Source organism: Mizuhopecten yessoensis, unplaced genomic scaffold (genome assembly GCF_002113885.1).
Source record: "Mizuhopecten yessoensis strain PY_sf001 unplaced genomic scaffold, ASM211388v2 scaffold3023, whole genome shotgun sequence".
Lineage (NCBI taxonomy): Eukaryota > Metazoa > Mollusca > Bivalvia > Pectinida > Pectinidae > Mizuhopecten > Mizuhopecten yessoensis.
Window position 1 is genome coordinate 672,282 of NW_018404837.1, and position 21,544 is coordinate 693,825.

The 21,544-nt window shown below is 37.1% G+C and overlaps 1 protein-coding gene across 1 annotated transcript in view; it reads right to left on the reverse strand.

The window, feature by feature from the left end:
- Nucleotides 1-5,928: 5,928 nt before the first annotated feature.
- Nucleotides 5,929-21,544, reverse strand: part of LOC110446892 (G-protein coupled receptor GRL101-like) — a 39,843-nt gene continuing 24,227 nt past the window's right edge. The window contains 8 exon segments of the mRNA XM_021492235.1: nt 5,929-8,139; nt 10,141-10,364; nt 10,995-11,037; nt 11,595-11,725; nt 11,915-13,492; nt 13,923-14,039; nt 14,637-14,786; nt 16,014-16,174. Of these exon segments, the coding sequence (XP_021347910.1) occupies nt 8,014-8,139; nt 10,141-10,364; nt 10,995-11,037; nt 11,595-11,725; nt 11,915-13,492; nt 13,923-14,039; nt 14,637-14,786; nt 16,014-16,174 (2,530 nt within the window). The 3' untranslated portion in view covers nt 5,929-8,013.

Genomic DNA, 21,544 nt, shown 5'->3' on the forward strand with positions numbered 1-21,544 from the left:
GTGGGAGCAAATTGGAAAAAAAATTAAAAGTATGTTTTTAAAGATAGAAATACTGGTCATGGCTTCCTTTTAGTTTTTGTCCAATGAATTAAAAGTCAACGCAAATGTTAAGTAGTAAAAGAAATGTAAGATCCCTGGTATACATTGTACTTTTAACAATGCTTATGATCAATATCAATAAAATAAAATAAAAGTTATAATATGTAACTTGATATTTGTTAACTTCGCTCGATTTTACTGTGTCCAACATTTGATATTAAATCTTGTGTGATATATGAGAGGGATAGCACACAAGATTGTATCAATGTCAATGAAAGCAATTATTTCTTAAGTTTTCAACCATATTTCTTGAAACTTCATTTCTAAATTTCATACATCAATTGTTCAAGACAGTTTTAAGGTCAATTTCATTCAGTCAAGGTGAAGGCTACAGCTTCACAACCTGTTCATGTACATGTGACAGAGAAATTGTCAGTGCATTCCTAACTAAGTATTCAAACCAAATTTTATAAACCTTGATCCATCATTCTCAACATTAAATCATGCACTACCTGTTTGCATATACACAAGCAACCTCAACTTTCAATAAGTCCTGTTGTCAACATTTGTTGCACAATGCTATCAGTTCTGAAACCAACAATCATGACAACTGTAATAACATAGTATGTGTTCTAGCTGGTACATTTGCAGTACTCTTTTGAAATGTATTTGAAATTAATATGTGCATCTTATTTCAAATGCTAGCCTATGAAGATGATAAAGCTGAACATATGCTATAAAGTTGTTGTTTTCTTTGTGAAGAATTTATGCAATGGAAATAGAGGGAAAATAATGTAACTCTCCTAATCTTGTGTGTGTGTGTGAGTATGTATGTTTATATTTTGTTTATCTTATTCAATATTGAAACATACAACAATGTATCATATTGAATTAGAGTGCTTTTTATATTATTTGTTCATGGGAACACAGATTCAAAATAGTTCCATTTTTCATAAGAAGAGACCTTTTCACTGCAGTGAATATGTAAAACACTTTATTTAAAAGTTTTTCAAAATTATTGAGAGACTTGTAAATTTATGGGTAGCAGTAATCCACTTGCTTATCCACAATTTAGTTTCGGCAAGTAAACATCCTTATAAATATTGTTCTGTAACAATATACACTGACTGATGCAAAATTGAAACTTGAACAAAATTCACACGTATTAAAAAGCATGCCAACCCTGGTCGATGTGCACACTTTACAAGATAACTTGCTTGAATATATATTGATCAATATACAAACTTAGACGATAAGTTCAAAGTTGAGTGAAATCCATGCCTAATTAATTAGCATACTGTACTCTGATTGGTCAATGGTTTTATGCCAAGTAACTTTGTTAGATAAGGCAAGGGTTGATATCTTATTCAACAACAAAGGCAAAGTTCAAAGATGTTCACAATCTGTGCATAATCTATTCAATGGTTTAAAATAATCAGGTATTGGTCAAAGGGGTAAATGCCAGTTTCAGTTTTTAATGTTCTATGAAATACATTGTATGGACAAAGGGAAGCAATTCCAAATTCCTATGCAAATTAATTATCCAAAGGTTTAAAATGATATATTCTAGAGGAAACTTGGTACCACTCTTCTGACAAACCTATAAAGATATACTGTACACACAAGAAGAATAACTTCACAGTGGTACACTTTTACATAAAACTTTGATTCATAACAAATTAACAGTAAATCCTTCTGTACAGTATGATGGGAACTTCGTCTTTATTTTGTTCTCCATTCCAAAAATAATATATATATCTTTTGCCTTAGCTTTCAGTACTTTCAGTACTTTGATTTAAATATATATGTGATCCTTAGCAAAATGTGAGTAGTATATGTACAATATATGAGTTGACGCATGGTATACGAGTTGACGCATGGTATACGAGTTGACGCATGTTATACAAGTTGACGCATGATAAAAAGGTGACCTGAAATGAGGTGACCTGGTATATTAGGTGACAACAACATATACATGTATGAGGTTACACAGGACAAACGAGTTGACACATGCTATATGAGGTGACACAGGATAAATAAGTTGACATGCTATTACAGTTGACACATGTCATGACATATAAGGGAACATATGAGGTGACAGGATAAATGATCATAAGTTGACACGAAATACGTATAAGGGGACACATGATATATGAGGTGACACAGGATAAATGAGTTGACACCTGATATATGAGGTGACACAGGATAAATGAGTTAACACCTGATATATGAGGTGACACAGGATAAATTAGTTGACACCTGATATATGTGATGACACAGGATAAATGAGTTGACACCTGATATATGAGGTGACACAGGATAAATTAGTTGACACCTGATATATGAGGTGGCACAGGATAAATTAGTTGACACCAGATATATGAGGTGATACATGATCTATGAGGTGGCACATAATAAATGAGTTGACACCTGATATATGAGGTGACACAGGATAAATTAGTTGACACCTGATATATGAGGTGACACAGGATAAATGAGATGACACCTGATATATGAGATGACACAGGATAAATGAGTTGACACCTGATATATGAGATGACACAGGCTAAATGAGTGGACACCTGATATATGAGATGACACAGGATAAATGAGTTGCCACCTGATCTATGAGGTGGCACATGATAAATTAGTTGACACCTGATATATGAGGTGACACAGGATAGATTAGTTGACACCTGATATATGAGGTGGCACAGGATAAATGAGTTGACACCTGATATATGAGATGACACAGGATAAATGAGTTGACACCTGATATATGAGATGACACAGGATAAAGGAGTTGACACCTGATACATGGGGCGACACAGGATAAATGAGTTGCCACCTGATCTATGAGGTGGCACAGGATAATTGAGTTGACACCTGATATATGAGGTGGCACAGGATAAATTAGTTGACACCAGATATATGAGGTGATACATGATCTATGAGGTGGCACATAATAAATGAGTTGACACCTGATATATGAGGCGACACAGGATAAATGAGTTGCCACCTGATCTATGAGGTGGCACAGGATAATTGAGTTGACACCTGATATATGAGGTGACACAGGATAGATTAGTTGACACCTGATATATGAGGTGGCACAGGATAAATTAGTTGACACCAGATATATGAGGTGATACATGATCTATGAGGTGGCACATAATAAATGAGTTGACACCTGATATATGTGGCTACACAGGATAAATGAGTTGCCACCTGATCTATGAGGTGGCACATGATAAATGAGTTGACCCCTGATATATGAGGTCACACAGGATAAATGAGATGACACCTGATATATGAGGTGACACAGGATAAATGAGATGACACCTGATATATGAGATGACACAGGATAAATGAGTTGCCACCTGATCTATGAGGTGGCACATAATAAATGAGTTGACACCTGATATATGTGGCTACACAGGATAAATGAGTTGCCACCTGATCTATGAGGTGGCACATGAGAAATGAGTTGACACCTGATATATGAGGTGACACTGGATAAATGAGATGACACCTGATATATGAGGTGACACAGGATAAATGAGATGACACCTGATATATGAGATGACACAGGATAAATGAGTTGACACCTGATATATGAGATGACACAGGCTAAATGAGTGGACACCTGATATATGAGATGACACAGGATAAATGAGTTGCCACCTGATCTATGAGGTGGCACAGGATAATTGAGTTGACACCTGATATATGAGGTGGCACAGGATAAATGAGTTGACACCTGATATATGAGGTGACACAGGATAAACGAGTTGACACCTGATATATGAGATGACACAGGATAAATGAGTGGACACCTGATCTATGAGGTGACACAGGATAAATGAGTTGCCACCTGATATATGAGGTGGCACAGGATTAATGAGTTGACACCTGATATATGAGGTGACACAGGATAAATGAGTTGACACCTGGTATATGAGGTGACACAGGATAAATTAGTTGACACCGTGTATATGAGGTGACACAGGATAAATGAGTTGACACCTGATATATGAGATGACAAAGGATAAATGAGTTGACACCTGATATATGAGATGAAAAGGATATAAAATCGGACACAGGGGGCATGAGATAACAGGGACCAATACTCATTTAAGATTGATCTTTTCTTGTTAATTATATTTTTGACACGTTTTACATTTCCTTTTAAATGTGATTTGCAAAATTAAAAAAGGGAAATTATTAATTGTATTTCTGTTGCATTTTATCTTTGAAACATTAACGCCACTACTCAATCCCAGTATAAAGATATCGATTTAGTATCCTTTACCTTTTTAGATTTAACAACTTGCGTAATAGCAAAAACCAAAAGAAAGGACAACAATCAGCTAAACTTATCGTCATATACTGTTAAAGTGGTATTTCTCGCGTGTAGAAATATTCGTGGTTTCCTCCTTTAATTGATAGCGGTTTGGAAATGCTCGCGTTAACACTGGTTCTGTATCTATATTATTATGTCTATAGTATACAATAATTAATCGCGTGTTGATATCTTTGCGCTGATTTACTCAACGCGTAAAACGCGAGCATTCCACCGTTACAATAATGTTCACGTTATACAGTATGTCATTACGATGCAGATCAGTCACACCTTCCAACATTTTGTACATGCTTTACACTGTCATGAATGCTAGAAGCCACTCCTAAAGATCTAAAACAGTTTGCAAGTAGAGATACTAAAATGATAGACTATATAATAAAAAACAATTTACAATCTACAATATATTCAGAAGTCAAAAATAAATTAAACTTTTTTTATTATATTTACATTTTGCGCTTTTAAAAAACGTATACATAATAAATATTGTAGCTATCGAATTATCACGCTGGTGTCGTCTCACTTAACCAACTTTCCCAACTTTACTATAGGACAGGTAACTAGCTACTAGAGGACAATAGATGTTGACCCGTGGTCATCTATAGTCTGTTACAATTTAACACATAACAAGCAGTTGATTGGAATCTGTTTTATTCTTTTTATTGCACTTCAACTACAACATATAAGAGAAACATGCCGATAACTGTACATTTTTGAAGAAGCATTTTACATGTAGTTAAGGAATTCATACAATAAGCGATATTCTATCACATCGGCGAGGCATCACAAGATAAATATTTGTAAGCACAAAAGGACAGTCTAAGTTGAATACTTTGCTGGTCTAGGCCTCGTGTCTTATAGTGAAAGGATGTAGCACCAGAAGTGAAGCTGATATCCTTTTCGTGACGTAGAACAGATATTATCAAGAAATGTTTCATTATTATGGTAGTATATAACTTAATATTTAACGTTGATACATTTTCTCCGACTTTTTCTCCCCTTGTTATATTTTCCTCAATAATATGAACGCATATACATATATATCCAATATTGGTTATGAAATGAATAAAAATCATTAAGTACAGTTAAAAAACAAGGGTACCGCGGGGCGGAACAATATACGCCCGTTGAATGCCATATAGTGTTATATACTTTCTTACATTGAAATAAGATCTGCATCATTCAAAGAGTGATTAGCTGACAAGCTATGAAAATGCAGGAGAAAATCTCCGGATAAAAATTTCAAATACTGAAATGAACAAAGGGCAATAACTTTTGCAAAACTCGTTGAATCAAAATTCTTTTCAAGCAAACACAACAACATATCATGATTATTTAGCCTACTAAGTTTCAAAGCAATCTGTAGGAGGACATCTCCGGACAAAAAAATCAAATACTGAAATGAACAAAGGGCAAAAGCTTTTGGAAAAATTGTCAAATCAACAATTCTTTTAAGGGAGACACAACTTCATATCATGATTATAATGTATACCAAGTTTCAAAGAGATCCGTTGAAAAATGTAGGAGGAGATTGTCGGACAAAAATCAAATGAACAAAGTGTAAAGGGCAATAACTTTTGCAAAAATTGTCGAATCAATTTTTTTACGGAAGACATAACTGCATATCATGATTATAATGTTTACCAAGTTTCAAAGAGATCGGTCGAAAAATGTAGGAGGAGATTGCCGACAAAGTAAATATTATCACAGAAAGTATGAAGTCAATACTAACCAACAGTTACATCAATCTAGATGTAGGATTAAAGTGTAATGTGTAAGGCAACGGGTGTTTCTTGAGTAATAATATCTAGTGTAATTGAATTTGCCTAATTCTTCTTAAATCGTATATCTAATACAGTGAAATACATGTAACTTAAATACAAAAATATTCGACAATTTTACTAAGATCTCCTATGCATTCGTATAGTCAGTGATAATCTTATAAATTCAAATTGCATAATTCTTACTAGTTCATATTTTTTTTATTTAATTGAGCTCTATTTGCCTATTCTATTCGTTCTTCGAGGAATGTAATAAATTATTTGCTTTAAATAATATCTGCCTTTTATAAACATAGCAATTAAAATACTTGTATAAGTCAACAATACAATTGTAATTCATATACACTTTATGCATAATTTAAAAACAGATGCGCATATTCACTCAGATTTATTAAAAATAGAACTAGTCTTAATAGTACCTAGATTTCGAATTTGTACTGAATAATAACTTTCACAACATTCTATAGTAGCACATTTAGAAATAAATTAAACATGTAAAAATAGAACTTGACATATACAATATACCTGAGTTCTTAATCAGACAGATTTTAAATAGAATATAGCCAAATAACACTTTAACCATTACTAAAATAAAAATAAATCTATGTAAGGACCATCACGTGATCAGTGAAATATTATCTCTGTTTGGTATCATTTGATACTCTTTATGGTATACAGGTAGATATTTATATTGGCCAGGTGACCCTGAATGTTGAGTGTCGAACAATAGCCCTTATTATGTGTAATATTTAAAGTTTAGTTCATAAAAGTACAGATAACAAGAAATTATATATATATAAACATTGTTTAATTAATATTCATTTATCAGGCACTTTAGCATAACAGAAAAAACTTACGAAATAATTCCAAAAGATATTTACTTCACATGAATTTAAATGACTTTAATAAAGCACTCGAACATTAGATACACCTTAAATATATAGGCTAACGATTAATTAGTTTCATTAAATTAATGTATATATTAAATATGTGTAAAAATGTAATGACGTAATAAACTTTAAAATATCCATAAAAGACACTACACGAACAATGAATTTCATACAGAACTAAGTATTAGCCACATCTTAAACATGGACTTACATAATACACACTTCACACAGTAAAGACAAGTAAATTAAGTCCATGCTTCTCAGAAATGCTGGAACCATTCACTAATCTAGTCAACACGATGCAAGATGAATCGGTGTACGTGATGACATCATTCAATATGATCATTCCTTAACCTGTCCTTGCTGACCAAGGTGATAATCTAAACGTCAATATTCCTTCTTTTCCATCTTTATGGATCATTCATCAATCAACTTTCACAAACATGATCATGTCGTACATTTTATACATCAAGCAAAGGAGTTTGGAATATCAGCGCATGCGTATTGTGATAAAGCCACACGATCATGAACGATTTCTCACAAACCGGTATGGTGTTCCAATGGGTGTCGGATTAGAACCTTTTATGTATATCACTATCATCTTAAATTTCCGTGCAACTTTTTTTCTATTCAAAATTAAAATTATGTGAGAACATCCACATTACCGATGTGCTTCCATAAGAAGCCCAAAGGAGCTTTCCGGAAACCTGAGAAATGTTCAGTAGGGTGAATGTTTGAAGCGTTTTTTGTCCGCCCGCCTACAATGTACTCAGTTCGCCGCAAACATTCGCGAGATTTCCAAACACAGAACAATCGTGAACATATGTTTCCTAATTCTGTTAGGTCCACAGAGCATTCACCAACAAAACTCATGACGTGTCAAAGGATTTATGTATGTCAATGAAGTTAGCTCATTGACACTCTTAGACACACGTGATTGTATTCACGGTAGCCTGATTTTCCTCAGCAGGATCTTCACTATCATACCGAAGTCGTACATATCATTGAATTGTTCGAAGTCTCGGGGAACTTGATGATGATCCATTGAAAATATTGCGTCTGTCACTCTCTGTAAAACAAACAAACAATGCTACATCATACGTTAGAGGGACAATACACTGTAATAAACGTTAACACCCTACACTACCGGGACAATACACGTTAACACCATACAGCAATAAACGTGTGCATCATACACTACAGGGGCAATACACGTTAACACCACATAGCAATAAACGTGTCCACCATACACTACAGGGGCAATACACGTTAACACCATACAGCAATTACCGTGTGCACCATACACTACAGGTGCAATACACGTTAACCCCATACGGCAATAAACGTGTGCACCATACACTACAGGGACAATACACGTTAACACCATACAGCAATAAACGTGTGCACCATACACTACATGGGCAATACACGTTAACACCATACGGCATTAAACGTTTGCAACATACACTACAGGGGCAATACACGTTAACACCATATAGCAATAAACATGTGCACCATACACTACATGGGCAATACACGTTAACATCATACGGCAATAAACGTTTGCAACATACAATACATGGGCAATACACGTTAACACCATACAGCTATAAACATGTGCACCATACACTACATGGGCAATACACGTTAACACCATACAGCAATAAACATGTGCACCATACACTACAGGGGCAATACACGTTAACATCATACGGCAATAAACGTTTGCAACATTTAATACATGGGCAATACACGTTAACACCATACAGCAATAAACGTGCACACCATACACTACATGGGCAATATACGTTTACACCATACGACAATAAACGTGTACACCATACACTACAGGGGCAATACACGTTAACACCATACAGCAATAAACATGTTCACCATACACTACATGGGCAATACACGTTAACATCATACGGCAATAAACGTGTGCACCATACACTACATTGGCAATATACGTTAACACCATACAGCAATAAACGTGTGCACCATACACTTCAGGTGCAATACACGTTAACACCATACGGCAATAAACGTGTGCACCATACACTACAGGGGCAATACACGTTAACACCACATAGCAATAAACGTGTGCACCATACACTACAGGGGCAATACACGTTAACACTATACAGCAATAAACATGTGCACCATACACTACATGGGCATTACACGTTAACATCATACGGCAATAAGTGTTCGAACATTTAATACATGGGCAATACACGTTAACACCATACAGCAATAAACGTGTACACCATACACTACATGGGCAATATACGTTAACACCATACGACAATAAACGTGTACACCATACACTACAGGGGCAATACACTTTAACACCATACGACAATAAACGTGTACCCCATACACTACAGGGGCAATACACGTTAACCCCATACGGCAATAAACGTTTGAACCATACACCACAGGGGCAATACACGTTAACACCACACGGCAATAAAAGTGTACACCATACCCTACAGGGGCAGTACACGTTAACACCAAACAGTAATCAACGTGTACACCATACACTACAGGGGCAGTACACGTTAACACCATACAGTAATCAACGTGTACACCATACACTACAGGGTAAGTACACGTTAACACCAAACGGCAATAAACGTGTACGCCATACACTGCAGGGTCAATACACGTTAATACTTTAATTATCTGACGTCTAGCCGACACCTTTTATAAGCACAATGAGCGTGGAACGCAGCATGTGCCTCGAGACATATCGACGGCAGTGCCGGTAACTGTCATGTGATGTATAGGTTTAATATCTGTCAGGCGTGACAGGTGATCACACCTGTTCTTCGAATAGATAGGATTTAAACTATGACAATGTAGAGTCGGGGACACATTTTTGTTCGAGGAATACTGGGTATTCGAGGAATAACGGTTCGACTCATCCGGGGTTTCTTTACAAAGAATATGTACGAACTCGGTCGGGACCAAACTAACTGTTCGACGAATGAGGGGTATTCGAATAAACCGAGTTCGACGAAGTGGGGTTTTAGTGTATAATAAGATGCACTAGTATACCACTCACATCGTTCTTTGAAGATATCTGTACGGATTCAGCAGAAATGTTTCCATGGACCAGATTTTGGCTGTGAAGGTAGACTAAACTTTCTGACAAACTCTGAATGATGTTGAAAGCGTCCCTCACACGTAACTCTCCAGAGTTACAAAGAAATTCAGTCAGCGGCTTACTTCCTTTCTTGTGGCGGAATGTTTTCAACATTTCCAAAACAACATTGGTCATTTCAGTCTCTGAAGAAAACAACAACAATTTCGTATAACGATTTGCATTATGAAAACAAATAAATAAATTATATGTAGATTGTTCATCGTTTAAAAACAAGTTTCAAGCCTTTGAATCAATATATTCACATATAGTTTCTTTCTCACATCAAAATTGACGAAATCTATTCTTATTATTCATTATCACTAAATTGCCAACTTGCGGGTAGGGCAAATGAACTAATGTCATTATGCCTTTGAAATCGATTCCTTTAGTGTACCTCCAAGAGTGGTTAACCAAATAGATTCGAGTATTTGGCAAGCATTGAAAGAAAGGGGAAAAAATAGCAGTTATTTAAACGTTTATACATTTTTGCATCGAGAAAGTAAATCTTTAAATATGTTTTGCCTCACTTCGGGTTACCCGTAGCTATTTTGTTATGTGATATACTATATGTGACTGTCTGTATCGTCATAGTGAGTTTAGAAAGCTGTTTATACTGTGGAAACTGTCAAAATGGCAAAATGTGTCAGAAAGCTCTTTGTTAAGATAAGTTTGGTATTTGTGCATACCCTATGACGGGTGACATTTTGTATTTGTTCCATTCATTGTAAGATTAGTTATCATTTAGTTATATTTGTGAGTGGCGATCTATTTACCTGATTTCGTGCCTTTGTAGCTCGAGTTTCGCTGCATTTGGAGCTGTAACAAGATATAGTGATAATAAACAAATATGATATTTCTGCAACACAAAACTCTTGAAAACAATAGTTAAAGCATCAACAATCACGTAAGGTGCGTGGATCGTAGCTCAAGGTCCGATCGATTATATTTTATTTTGAAATATTACATTATCGTACCATAGATAATGTTTATTATGGTCCAATAAATTTGACCAAGACCTACGGTTCCTGCAGCTGCAATCACGTTATATACAATCAAACGTCGACATAATGCCCTCCTTTGATAGCCAATTTCATGATTCTAAACAACCCATTTTGACCCCCCTCCCCCTCATTGAATAATGTCAAATTCAGTCGAACGAATGACAACACCATGAAGAGGTTTAAATGTTAAAACATATATTTAAATGATAACCCAAAATTTTAAAAAGGATAACCATATCTACTCAAATTGCATATCGGTTATATACGCCTTTTTCCTATTATGACTTGTTTTCCGTTTTTGTCTTCTCAATGACCTAACGATTGGCCTATTCTAAATAATACACATAATCAAGAAGACTAAACACAGAATACCTTTCTCTTTTTCCATGTATTTGCAAATGTGTAGAGGAAGGGGTTGAGAGCGGAGTTGATTGGTAGGACGAAGACCATCACCCAGGCGTAGACATCCCCCGACACACTACCTCCCAGTGACGTCCATATACCTACAATATACATGGGATTTCGGTACTTGCAGTTAAATACGTAGCTGCTTTATGTTTGTACTTTCGTTTTGGTATAATAAAACAGATAAATATGTAATTTTGAGATATAGCAAGTTGCTGGTTCCCTTCGACCATGGACCCCCTCTTTATAACAGAATTGAAGAAAGAGAGTCGTTCTTCTATACATACCAAGGACACCAATAGGAAACCAGCAGAAAAAATCTGTAGCGACAACTGCAGTGAGTGCCCGTGCCACAGCGATGTCTGTGTCCTGTTTATTAGTCATCCTCCTCAGTGTCATGTGGGTCCGACTCTTTCGGTAAATCACAACTTGACAAACTGCTATCACAATGAAGATAACAAAGTTCAGTCCAACAAAGACGGCGACTGAATATTCCGAGCCAGGTGTACTGGAATCTGATAACGGAAGTGCAAGACATACACCGGAAGAGCTATAGAACTCTCCCTTGAAGTAATCCTTGAAGCTAGAAACCGGAAGTACGGCTATAACTATGGAGAAGATCCATATGACAACAGATGTCCCTATAGCAGATCTCTTTGTAAACTGCTTTAATGAAAATGGAAACACAATTGCCGCAGTTCTATCAAGAGTTATAAAGAGGATGACAAAGGTCGATGCTTCACTGGATATTGTTGATAAAATGCCACTCGCTGTACATGTAATACTGCGTCTCCAGGTTTCTTCCTCCCACACGTAGCGATCTCTGTACGCTGCATCAGCAACGCCAATACTTATCATATAGACACCCATAAGGATATCAGACAAGCTCAGGTTGATGACGAAAATGGAGTAACTTTTCATCAGATTTCCCCGATCGTACTTCAGTCGGTATACCAAGACAAACAAATTGCCGAAGACTGCACATAGCCCTATGATCCAAAGAGCTATTCTCAAAATGGACAAACGGATTAGATCAGTACACGAGGAGATACTGTCACGAGGGGCGAAGCAAGTCGGATCAGTTACCGAGACAGGTTTGGCTCAGCAAAGCGTGTAGGAATCAACGTACAAATAGCCTAGACTTGTAAGTCCTTTAAATATGTGTTCTGCTAGCTGAATACGATTGTTCCGAAGATCCAGTGTCTTGACATAAGCTAAATTGTTAAATGCGTCATGAGCAATCCAATTTATTTGGTGGGAGCTGAGATTCAAATACGTTAAGGCATTGCAGTCGACAAATGTGTCAGAGGAGAGATTGTTTAGATGAGATCCAATGAGGAAAAACTCTTTCAGTAAGTGCAAACCTGAAAACGCCATTTCATCTAAGGAGACGATAGGATTATGATTCAAGGTTAGATATTTCAACCTCGAAAGCATTGCAAATGTATGGGCGGGTACATTAGTTATGTTGTTATGGCTGATGTCAAGGCTTATGAGAGAGTTGAGTCCAGTCAGAACTGAACGATTACTAAAGGATAACGAATCAATGTGGCAGTGCTGCATAGAGAGTACGAACACTGCAGGTAATGGTATTGGAAGATTATCCGTCCAATCATTAAGACGTATTTGTATAGTTAGTCCTCGCAACGTTTCGGGAAGTTCGCCAAATATTCGAGATTTATTGACTTTTTTGTCAATACAGTGAAATATTAGACCTTGACAGGAGCAACCGTCCGGACAGATGACGTCACAGTGTCGCTCGTCATCAGCTCGCGGACAATGACCAACTCCGTCACAGACCTGACTGAGCGGTATACACTTTCTACTGCCATGGCATCTGAAATGACCAGGACAAGTGTAGGAATCTGAAAAGCAAGAGGGAACATATATATAACATCGATAAAATAATGGTGCACAAACTCAGCATACATCAATTTGATATAACTGAACAATATACTGTCATATCTTTTCATATCAAAGTTTTACTTTATACACAAACAATGTACGTATATGTATTTAAGGTGTCGCAACGTTTCAAGACCAACTGGCCCTTTTGTCAAGCTATGGCTGATTGAGCGATTTGTATTGTTTACCTGTGCAACATTGTGACGAAATAGTCTATTTCATATGTCACTCGACACGGGACGTTTCGCCTATCGATAGAGATTGTATACGCACTGTTCTTAGTAAAAATACAAATTTTGCACTTAGTCATAGCTTGACAAAGATACCAGTCGGTCTTGAAACCTTCGTCCAAACAGTTGCATATTCCGTCATTCTGGTCTGGTTACTTACCACAAAGTTGTTCGTCTTCGTTGTTTGGACAGTGCGGTACGCCATCACACAGAAACCTGACATGAAGGCAGTAGGAGTCTGGGCATTTCATGAAGTTTTCTGGGCAAGAAAATTTTTCTGAAAGGAAACCAACAAACAGATTGAATTCTGTAAACAGATACCGTGCCAGTAGTCATGTTTATAAACACTTGGGTTTCCAGTGATTTTTGCCAATATTTTTTCACATCAAGAAATAAATCGTCAAGGTCCCTTTTCAAGTATCACAGACGTTGTGAATCGTCAATAAACACTATCACAGAGAAGAAGAAAACATCAAGATCAGAAAAGTACAAAACAGTTCACCCAAGATCAATTTGTCTCAATCGAAAAGGTAAACAAGTGGATGCGCATGAATACACTGACTCTAAACAAGATAAAACTTAAAATTAGGATGGTCCCATACTGCTTCTGTCTTTCAGGTCGTTCTCGTGAAATTGTGAGTGTAATCAAACACAATATCCAATGTAGATCGTAGTGTACTCATTTCTAGGCAAAATGCAAAGAGCAACAAGGGAACAAGACTAATGTGTCTTGCAAAAGAATACATGCAGTCACATGCTAACCTCTGACGTATCAATCCCTACGACCTTAGGTTGTTGACCTCTGAACAATGAACTACCGCAAGATATACATGTATAACTCTCGAAACAGAGGTGAACCGAGAGTTATATTTACCACAATTTTGTAGATGTGTCAGATCTCTGCATGCACTCGGCTCACCAGTGACGTCAAAGTCCATCAAACAGCGATGATGAGGATAATAACTCATTCCATTCTGACACAGTCGCTGCGGCTCCAAGTATTTTGGGTCGATTAAAGTTTTATCTATGAAAGCCAAAGTAAAGTTAACGTTAACAACCATGAAAATACAAGGACATCAAAAGCGAAACAAAAGGACATCAAAAGGAAATATACAGACTACAGCATCTGTAGAATTATATCATCATAACAGAATAAAAGAACCTGGAAGTAAAGAAAACATAAGAGAATACCGATATTTGAACTCAAGACCGTTGAAACTAGGGCAAAAACTGATCTACAGTTTTTTTTTTTTTACCGAAACCCTTGAGAAAAAAATTAGATGAAGAATAAGGTGTTCCGGAATGGTAAGCGCATTTGCATCCCGCTTTGCAAATCCAGGTCCAATTCCAGTAATTTCATGTCATCGAAGCTAGAACTGGAGTAGTGACTCCGGAAACCTGAAGACTATTCATGGACAGAACTCAAAATATCAATATTTATATTGCACAACTCTAGAGCATGTGATTAATATCCATATTTTTCTTAATATACGTATCCTGATGATCAATAGATTACCTGTGTTAAGCAAACGTTTCCTGTCGGCGAGACTTCACTCTACGGCAAGGATATTTACAGTTGCCATCGTGGTCAGCTATGTAATTTTAATGCCTGTCACGTTTGAAATTTTGTTCACTATCTAACCACGATTTTTTTCTCTCTTTTTTGTAATGAGGTTTATCGTAGTTATGTTTTATTTGGTGTCTCCCTGTTAACACCTTTTGCCCTTTCGTATCGATTGTGAGTTCACATGTGTCCCTGTGCGTTGGCGTAATGATGTTGATAGAGAGGTTCCCAACCGAGAGGTAGCTGGTTATCATGTTTATCCCGAGTTAGGTAACTTTCAAATCGTATGAAAACAAAAGGGTTACCGAGTGTCTTTTAGAATTTGAAAATAATTACTTAGAATTAGATAATTATGATTATTAACCATCACAAGTTTGGAGACACTTTTATTCCACAATGTTAAGATTTTAAAGCTACTAGAAAACCATATATTTCTCTAGGAAATACCTTTTCCTGTTTTTCGATATGGGAAACTATTGCCGTAAACTATAACGTCACAATGAGAAATGGAGCCGGGAAGTATTGATACTTGACGTCCTTATAAGAAAATTGAAAAATGAAATAACGCCCGGAGTTAATACACTAGTGGGTAACCACCAACAGACTTAGCTACTCCTTACAGGTTTATCTAATGAGTCAGAAGTGAGGAAATTTATAGTATTTGAAAGGTTGATATAATAGTGTTACCTTCCGTGCACACGGGTGGGGTAATGCGCAGTGCATGTATAGATTTGTCGTCGTCCCTTTGTAGTTTGATCCAGCGGATAGGTACATTCTTTCTAATCACAACTGTGCTCGTTCCGTTGCAGGATGGATGAGGGTTTGATTGTGACGGTTCGGCAAAACATCTTTAAAACGAAACAAACATTGGACGTTCTATTTATATTACACGTATACACATGTTTTTCTTGTACAGTTTCAGCTGACAATCACAGTAAATGCATGTGTTATATGAAAATAAAGTTTATAAGATGTTCCGTGTAACACACCTTGTATTTCGTTCCGCTACAAATGTTTACAGTCTGTAATATTTACCAAGACGCGCATGCATCACGAGATAGAATAAAACAGTCGTCCATGATTGAATGTTGTTTTGTTCCCCATCCATCCAGTTGTAAATGACATGTCTAGTGCGGACATGAAACATGGTGTCAGAAGTGCCAGTCAGTGAATGCTGTCGTTTTTCACTACGTCTGTAAGTAATGTCAATGAATAGTGACGGTCTGAACATTTTGTTTTGAAACATGAAACAGACGCTCGGACCACGTGCTCGACGAGAACCCGCTCTCTGAATCATCTGAATCAGATATTGAAAACGAGGGAGAGAGGCTTAACACTTTTAGTATAAATACAAATATTACAAGTATGGCTATAGGACGGCTCCCTCCTCCGAGCAAACTAATCTTTAGCACCAAAACGGGGGCTAATCTTACGGAAGATTGGAGTAAATGGAAGGAGGAAATTCTGCTGTTTAGCGAGTTGGCGCTAAAAGGTGAAGAGCAGATAGAAAAACTGAAATGATGAAATATCTTATTTGGCCTGAAGATCATGAGATAAATTATACTCAGAGATGGGAAAGGGATGAAACCACACGAACTGTTCAGAATGAATTGGATGTTTTTGACAGGTATTGTGAGCCAAAGAAAAACGAGACTGTGGAACGCTTTAAGTTCAATATCAGAGTACAAGGGGAGGAAACTATGGAAAAATTTATCACGGATGTGAAGACTCTCTCCAAGACATGTAGCTTTGGTGAATTATCGTTCTTTAGTCAGAGATAAGATAGTTTGTGGTATTAAAGACACTCATCTTCGGGAACGATTACTTAGGACAGCAGATGTTACACTAGATAAAGTTGCGGAAATGTGCCGAATAAGCGAAACAACAAAACAAAGTGTAAGAACATTAGAACAGACTGCAACCATGTCACCAGTACACGGGGTTAAAAAAAGAGAAGGTCCACATGGCCTGCAAAAAAGCCGATAAACCAAACAACAGGGCAAATAATTCAGGGCAGGAAAAGAAAAGCAAGTTCTGTGATAGGATTCATGAAACAAAAAAAGGAAAAGTGTCCTGCATACGGTCAATAATGCAGAAAATGTACCACTTTGATGTGAAGTGTAAAGAATTCAAACCGAAACCTTATTAACAGCCATGGAGAAGAAACACACAAAGGGTGCACAATGTGGAAGAACAGTCAGACAGTAATGAAGATTATTTTGAACTAAATACTATTACACAATAGAACTCAGAATGTATTGTGCCTACAGTTAACTCCAACAATCTGATGACAAGGTTACATATAGGTAACCAACATGTACAATTTCTGTTAGAGAGTGGTGCACAGTGCAAACAACAGTTATTCCCAAAGGAAAATGTGTTCTCAAGGTTGTTAATAAAAAAATGGCACTAAATTCAACCTAGATTTCTTCGTAGTGAAAGAAAACTACACACCACTATTAGGAACCAGGAGTATGGTAGACATGGACCTGATTCAAGTTTGTCATGAGAACATTTTGGCAGTGGGCCAAACCGAAAGTGTCATGTCAAGTGTGTTAAGTATTAATGACATCACTACAAAGTATGCTGACTTTTTTGAAGGAAATGGCTACTTAGAGGGACAGTATCACCTTATTACTGATGAAACAATACCGCCTGTGGTACATCCTCCTAGAATGGTGCCAATTGCACTTCGCGATAGAGTGAAAACTGAGCTGGAGAGATTAAAAGATTTAGGTATGTTGACGCCTGTAGCTGAACCTACATCATGGGTGGCAAGCATGGTTGTAGTTGTTAAACCCAACAAGCTCAGGACTTGTATTGATCCAAAGGATTTAAATAAAGCTCTGAAACGTAGTCACTACCCTCTAGCGACAATAGATGACATACTGCCAAAGCTCCACAATGCAAAAGTCTTTAGTGTCCTTGATGCCCGTTAGGGTTTCTGGCATTTTGAGCTGGATCGAGAAAGCTCACTGCTAACAACCTTTAATACACCATTTGGCCGATATAGACGGCTAAGAATGCCATTTGGTTTGTCCAGAGCTCCCGAGGAAATTCAACGGAGGTAGGACCAAGCTGTTGAAGGCTTAGCAGAGGTTAACAGCATAGTTGACGATATACTTGTTTATGGTGAAGATTAAACAGAGGAGGAAGCAACTAAGAATCATGATAAGAAGTTGCTTGCTTACTGGAGCGATGTCGTGAAAGAGGTCTAAAACTGAACAAGGATAAGTTACGATTAAGGCAGAAGGAGGTGAAATTTGTGGGCCATCTCATAACTGCTGAGGGTCTGAAACCCGATCCAGAAAAAGTACGGGCAATGCTAGAAATGCCCAATCCAACTGACGTCACTGGAATCCGACGTTTTCAAGGGTTTGTGAATTATCTAGACAAATTCCTTTCAAGATTGAATGACAGATGTGAACCGCTACGCAAATTGACAGTACAAAATGTGGAATGGTGTTGGTTGGAAACCGACATCAAGGCTGTGGAAGACATCAAACGATTGGTCACGTCGTCACCCTTACTTAAATCTATGACCAAAAAGATGAACTGACACTACAATGTGATGCCTCTGAAAAAGGCTTAGGAGCCGCCATAATGCAGATGGGTCAACCTGTGGCGTATGCAAGTTGTGCACTGACAGATGTGGAAATGCGTTACGCACAGATCGAAAAGGAACTTCTAGCAGTGGTTTTCGGCATGAAAAAAATCCATCAGTATACATATGGGAGACCGGTAACTGTACAGGGTGACCACAAGCCATAAGGGATGATTCTTAAGAAATCTCTACAAAATGCACCAAAACGCTTACAGCGTTTTCTACTAAGACTGCAAAAGTACAACTTTGTACTCACGTATAAGAAAGGTGAAACTATGTATCTTACTAACACTCTGAGCAGGGCATATCTTGATGTCGGGGACAAAACCGCTCAGCTGGATGATGCAGAGAGACTGTAAATATGGCACAGTTCTTGCCAATCTCGGAACCACGACTGCACGAGATACAGAAGGAAACTAGCACAGATGAGTCGTTACAAACTCTCGGGGAAGCCATATTGGAAGGTTGGCCTGAGTCCAAGTCAAAGACACCTGCTCTCGCGCAACCATACATGTACTTCATGTGCGCGATGAACTTGCGGTCCAGGATGGAATTATCTTACGTGGGCAACTCGCTGTGATTCCTAGGACACTGAGAGCAGATATTATGCAGTCTTCGCATGTTGGAGTCGAAGGTTTCCTGCGGAGGGCGCGTGAAACAGTTTATTGGCCGAGGATGAGCTTTGAGGTACGCGACTATATAGAACAGTGTGGTGTATGTCGTTCATTTGACACAAAACAACAGAAAGAGACTTTAATTTCACATGATGTACCAGATAGGCCTTAGGCAAACCTGGGTCAGATCTGTTCTATTTTGATCAGAAGAACTATCTAATTAAAATTGATTATTTCTCAAATTATTAGGAAATAGACTACCTACAGGACACCACATCGAAGACGGTAATCCGAGCCTTACGGAGTCAGTTTGTGCGTCATGGAATACCTGATATTCCGTGTAGTGATAATGGTACTCAGTTTAGCTCTGATGAATTCCTGAGTTTCAGCAAAGAATGGGAAGACGGGATTTTGATCATGTTACCTCGTCGCCAGGTTACGCCCAAAGCAATGGAAAATTGAAAAAGCAGTCAAAACTGGTAGGAGGTTAATGAAGTTGGCTAAAACTTCACACAAAGACCCATTTCTGGCACTCCTTGATTACAGAAACACTCCGTCACAGGGTATGGACAGTAGCCCTGTACAGCGTATCATGAATAGACGCACAAAAACACTGATGCCACCGAAACCAGAAGTTCAGTTGTCGTCAAATGCTAAGAAACATTTGAAGGGTGTTAAGGAACGACAAACTTTCTACTACAATCAAACTGCGAAAAACCTGAAAACTCTAGGTAATGGATAAGTTGAAAGAATAGTCCCACATGAGGGTATGCTAAATAACCAAAAAACCTGGAAACGTGGAGTTGTAAAGGAACAAGTAAACAAAAGGTCATATGACGTCACCACTGAGGATGGAAGAACGTATCGGCGAAACCGACGTCATATGAGACTGTCAAAGGAACTTCACGCCGGAAGTTCAGGATTTTGGACCGAATGTGGAAATGGAGAAGGAACCACATGTTGCTCAGGAACCATATGTCGAGACCAATTTGGTACCACCACCTAAAGCACCACCCAACATGTGTGTCAGGACCAGGTCAGGCGGATAGGTGGCTCTTCCTTTGAAATTTAAAGATTATTTACAGTGGAACAGTTCTAATTACCAATAATGACAATAAAGTATCATTTGATTTGATTTCTTCTGAACAGCAATTAATAGATTTGCATGGACTTATTGTTGGATAAATATGGTAATGTCTGTGTCATAGGTCACACACTTTAGTATAAATATGGTAATGTCTAGTTCCAGGATATCTTTCTAATCAATTTAATTTGTCTAACAACAGATATACTAGATCAGCATCCCAAAACTCTGTCAAGGTATCCAAACACCGTACCACATTTTATTCCAAACACTTTTTGGTACAAGGGAGCCAGATTTGGAATAATTTACCGGTTGAAGTAAGACTCTCTTCCTCCTTGAAAAAACTCAAACAAAATATGATTGGTAACATTAAGAATGCGGTTTAATTGTCTTTTATTTTTACTATTATACTTTTTAGATACAGCTTTGATTTGTTTTATTTTCGCTATATTGGCGTGTATTCTGTCAATTTTTAGCTTTTGCTACATTAGCATATATGTAAATTAGACATTTTGTCTTTTAATGAAAACCATAATGGGTTAAGCACGGAATATATTTCGTGCTTCTGTGATAATTTTATTGTAATTGTATTGAACGACCGTTTAAATTATGAAATAACTGTGATATGAATTGCTGTTTTAGTAGACCAACAATTATTTTATGTACATTTATTTGATGTGATACTACTTTGTCTTTTAACTAACCAATTTTACTAACAGAGGACACTGTGGAAGATTAGCTTTGCTAAACAGGTTTTGTATCCTCAATAAATAAAGTTTATTATTATTATTATAATGACAATATAGTTTTTGTGCAGTAGAAACTTTAGGACAAATTCTTTATGAACTTTATCAAAATACATTCTTCTAGAATTTAAAACTCATAATTTTCTACCTAGAGAATTTGTCGTATGAAT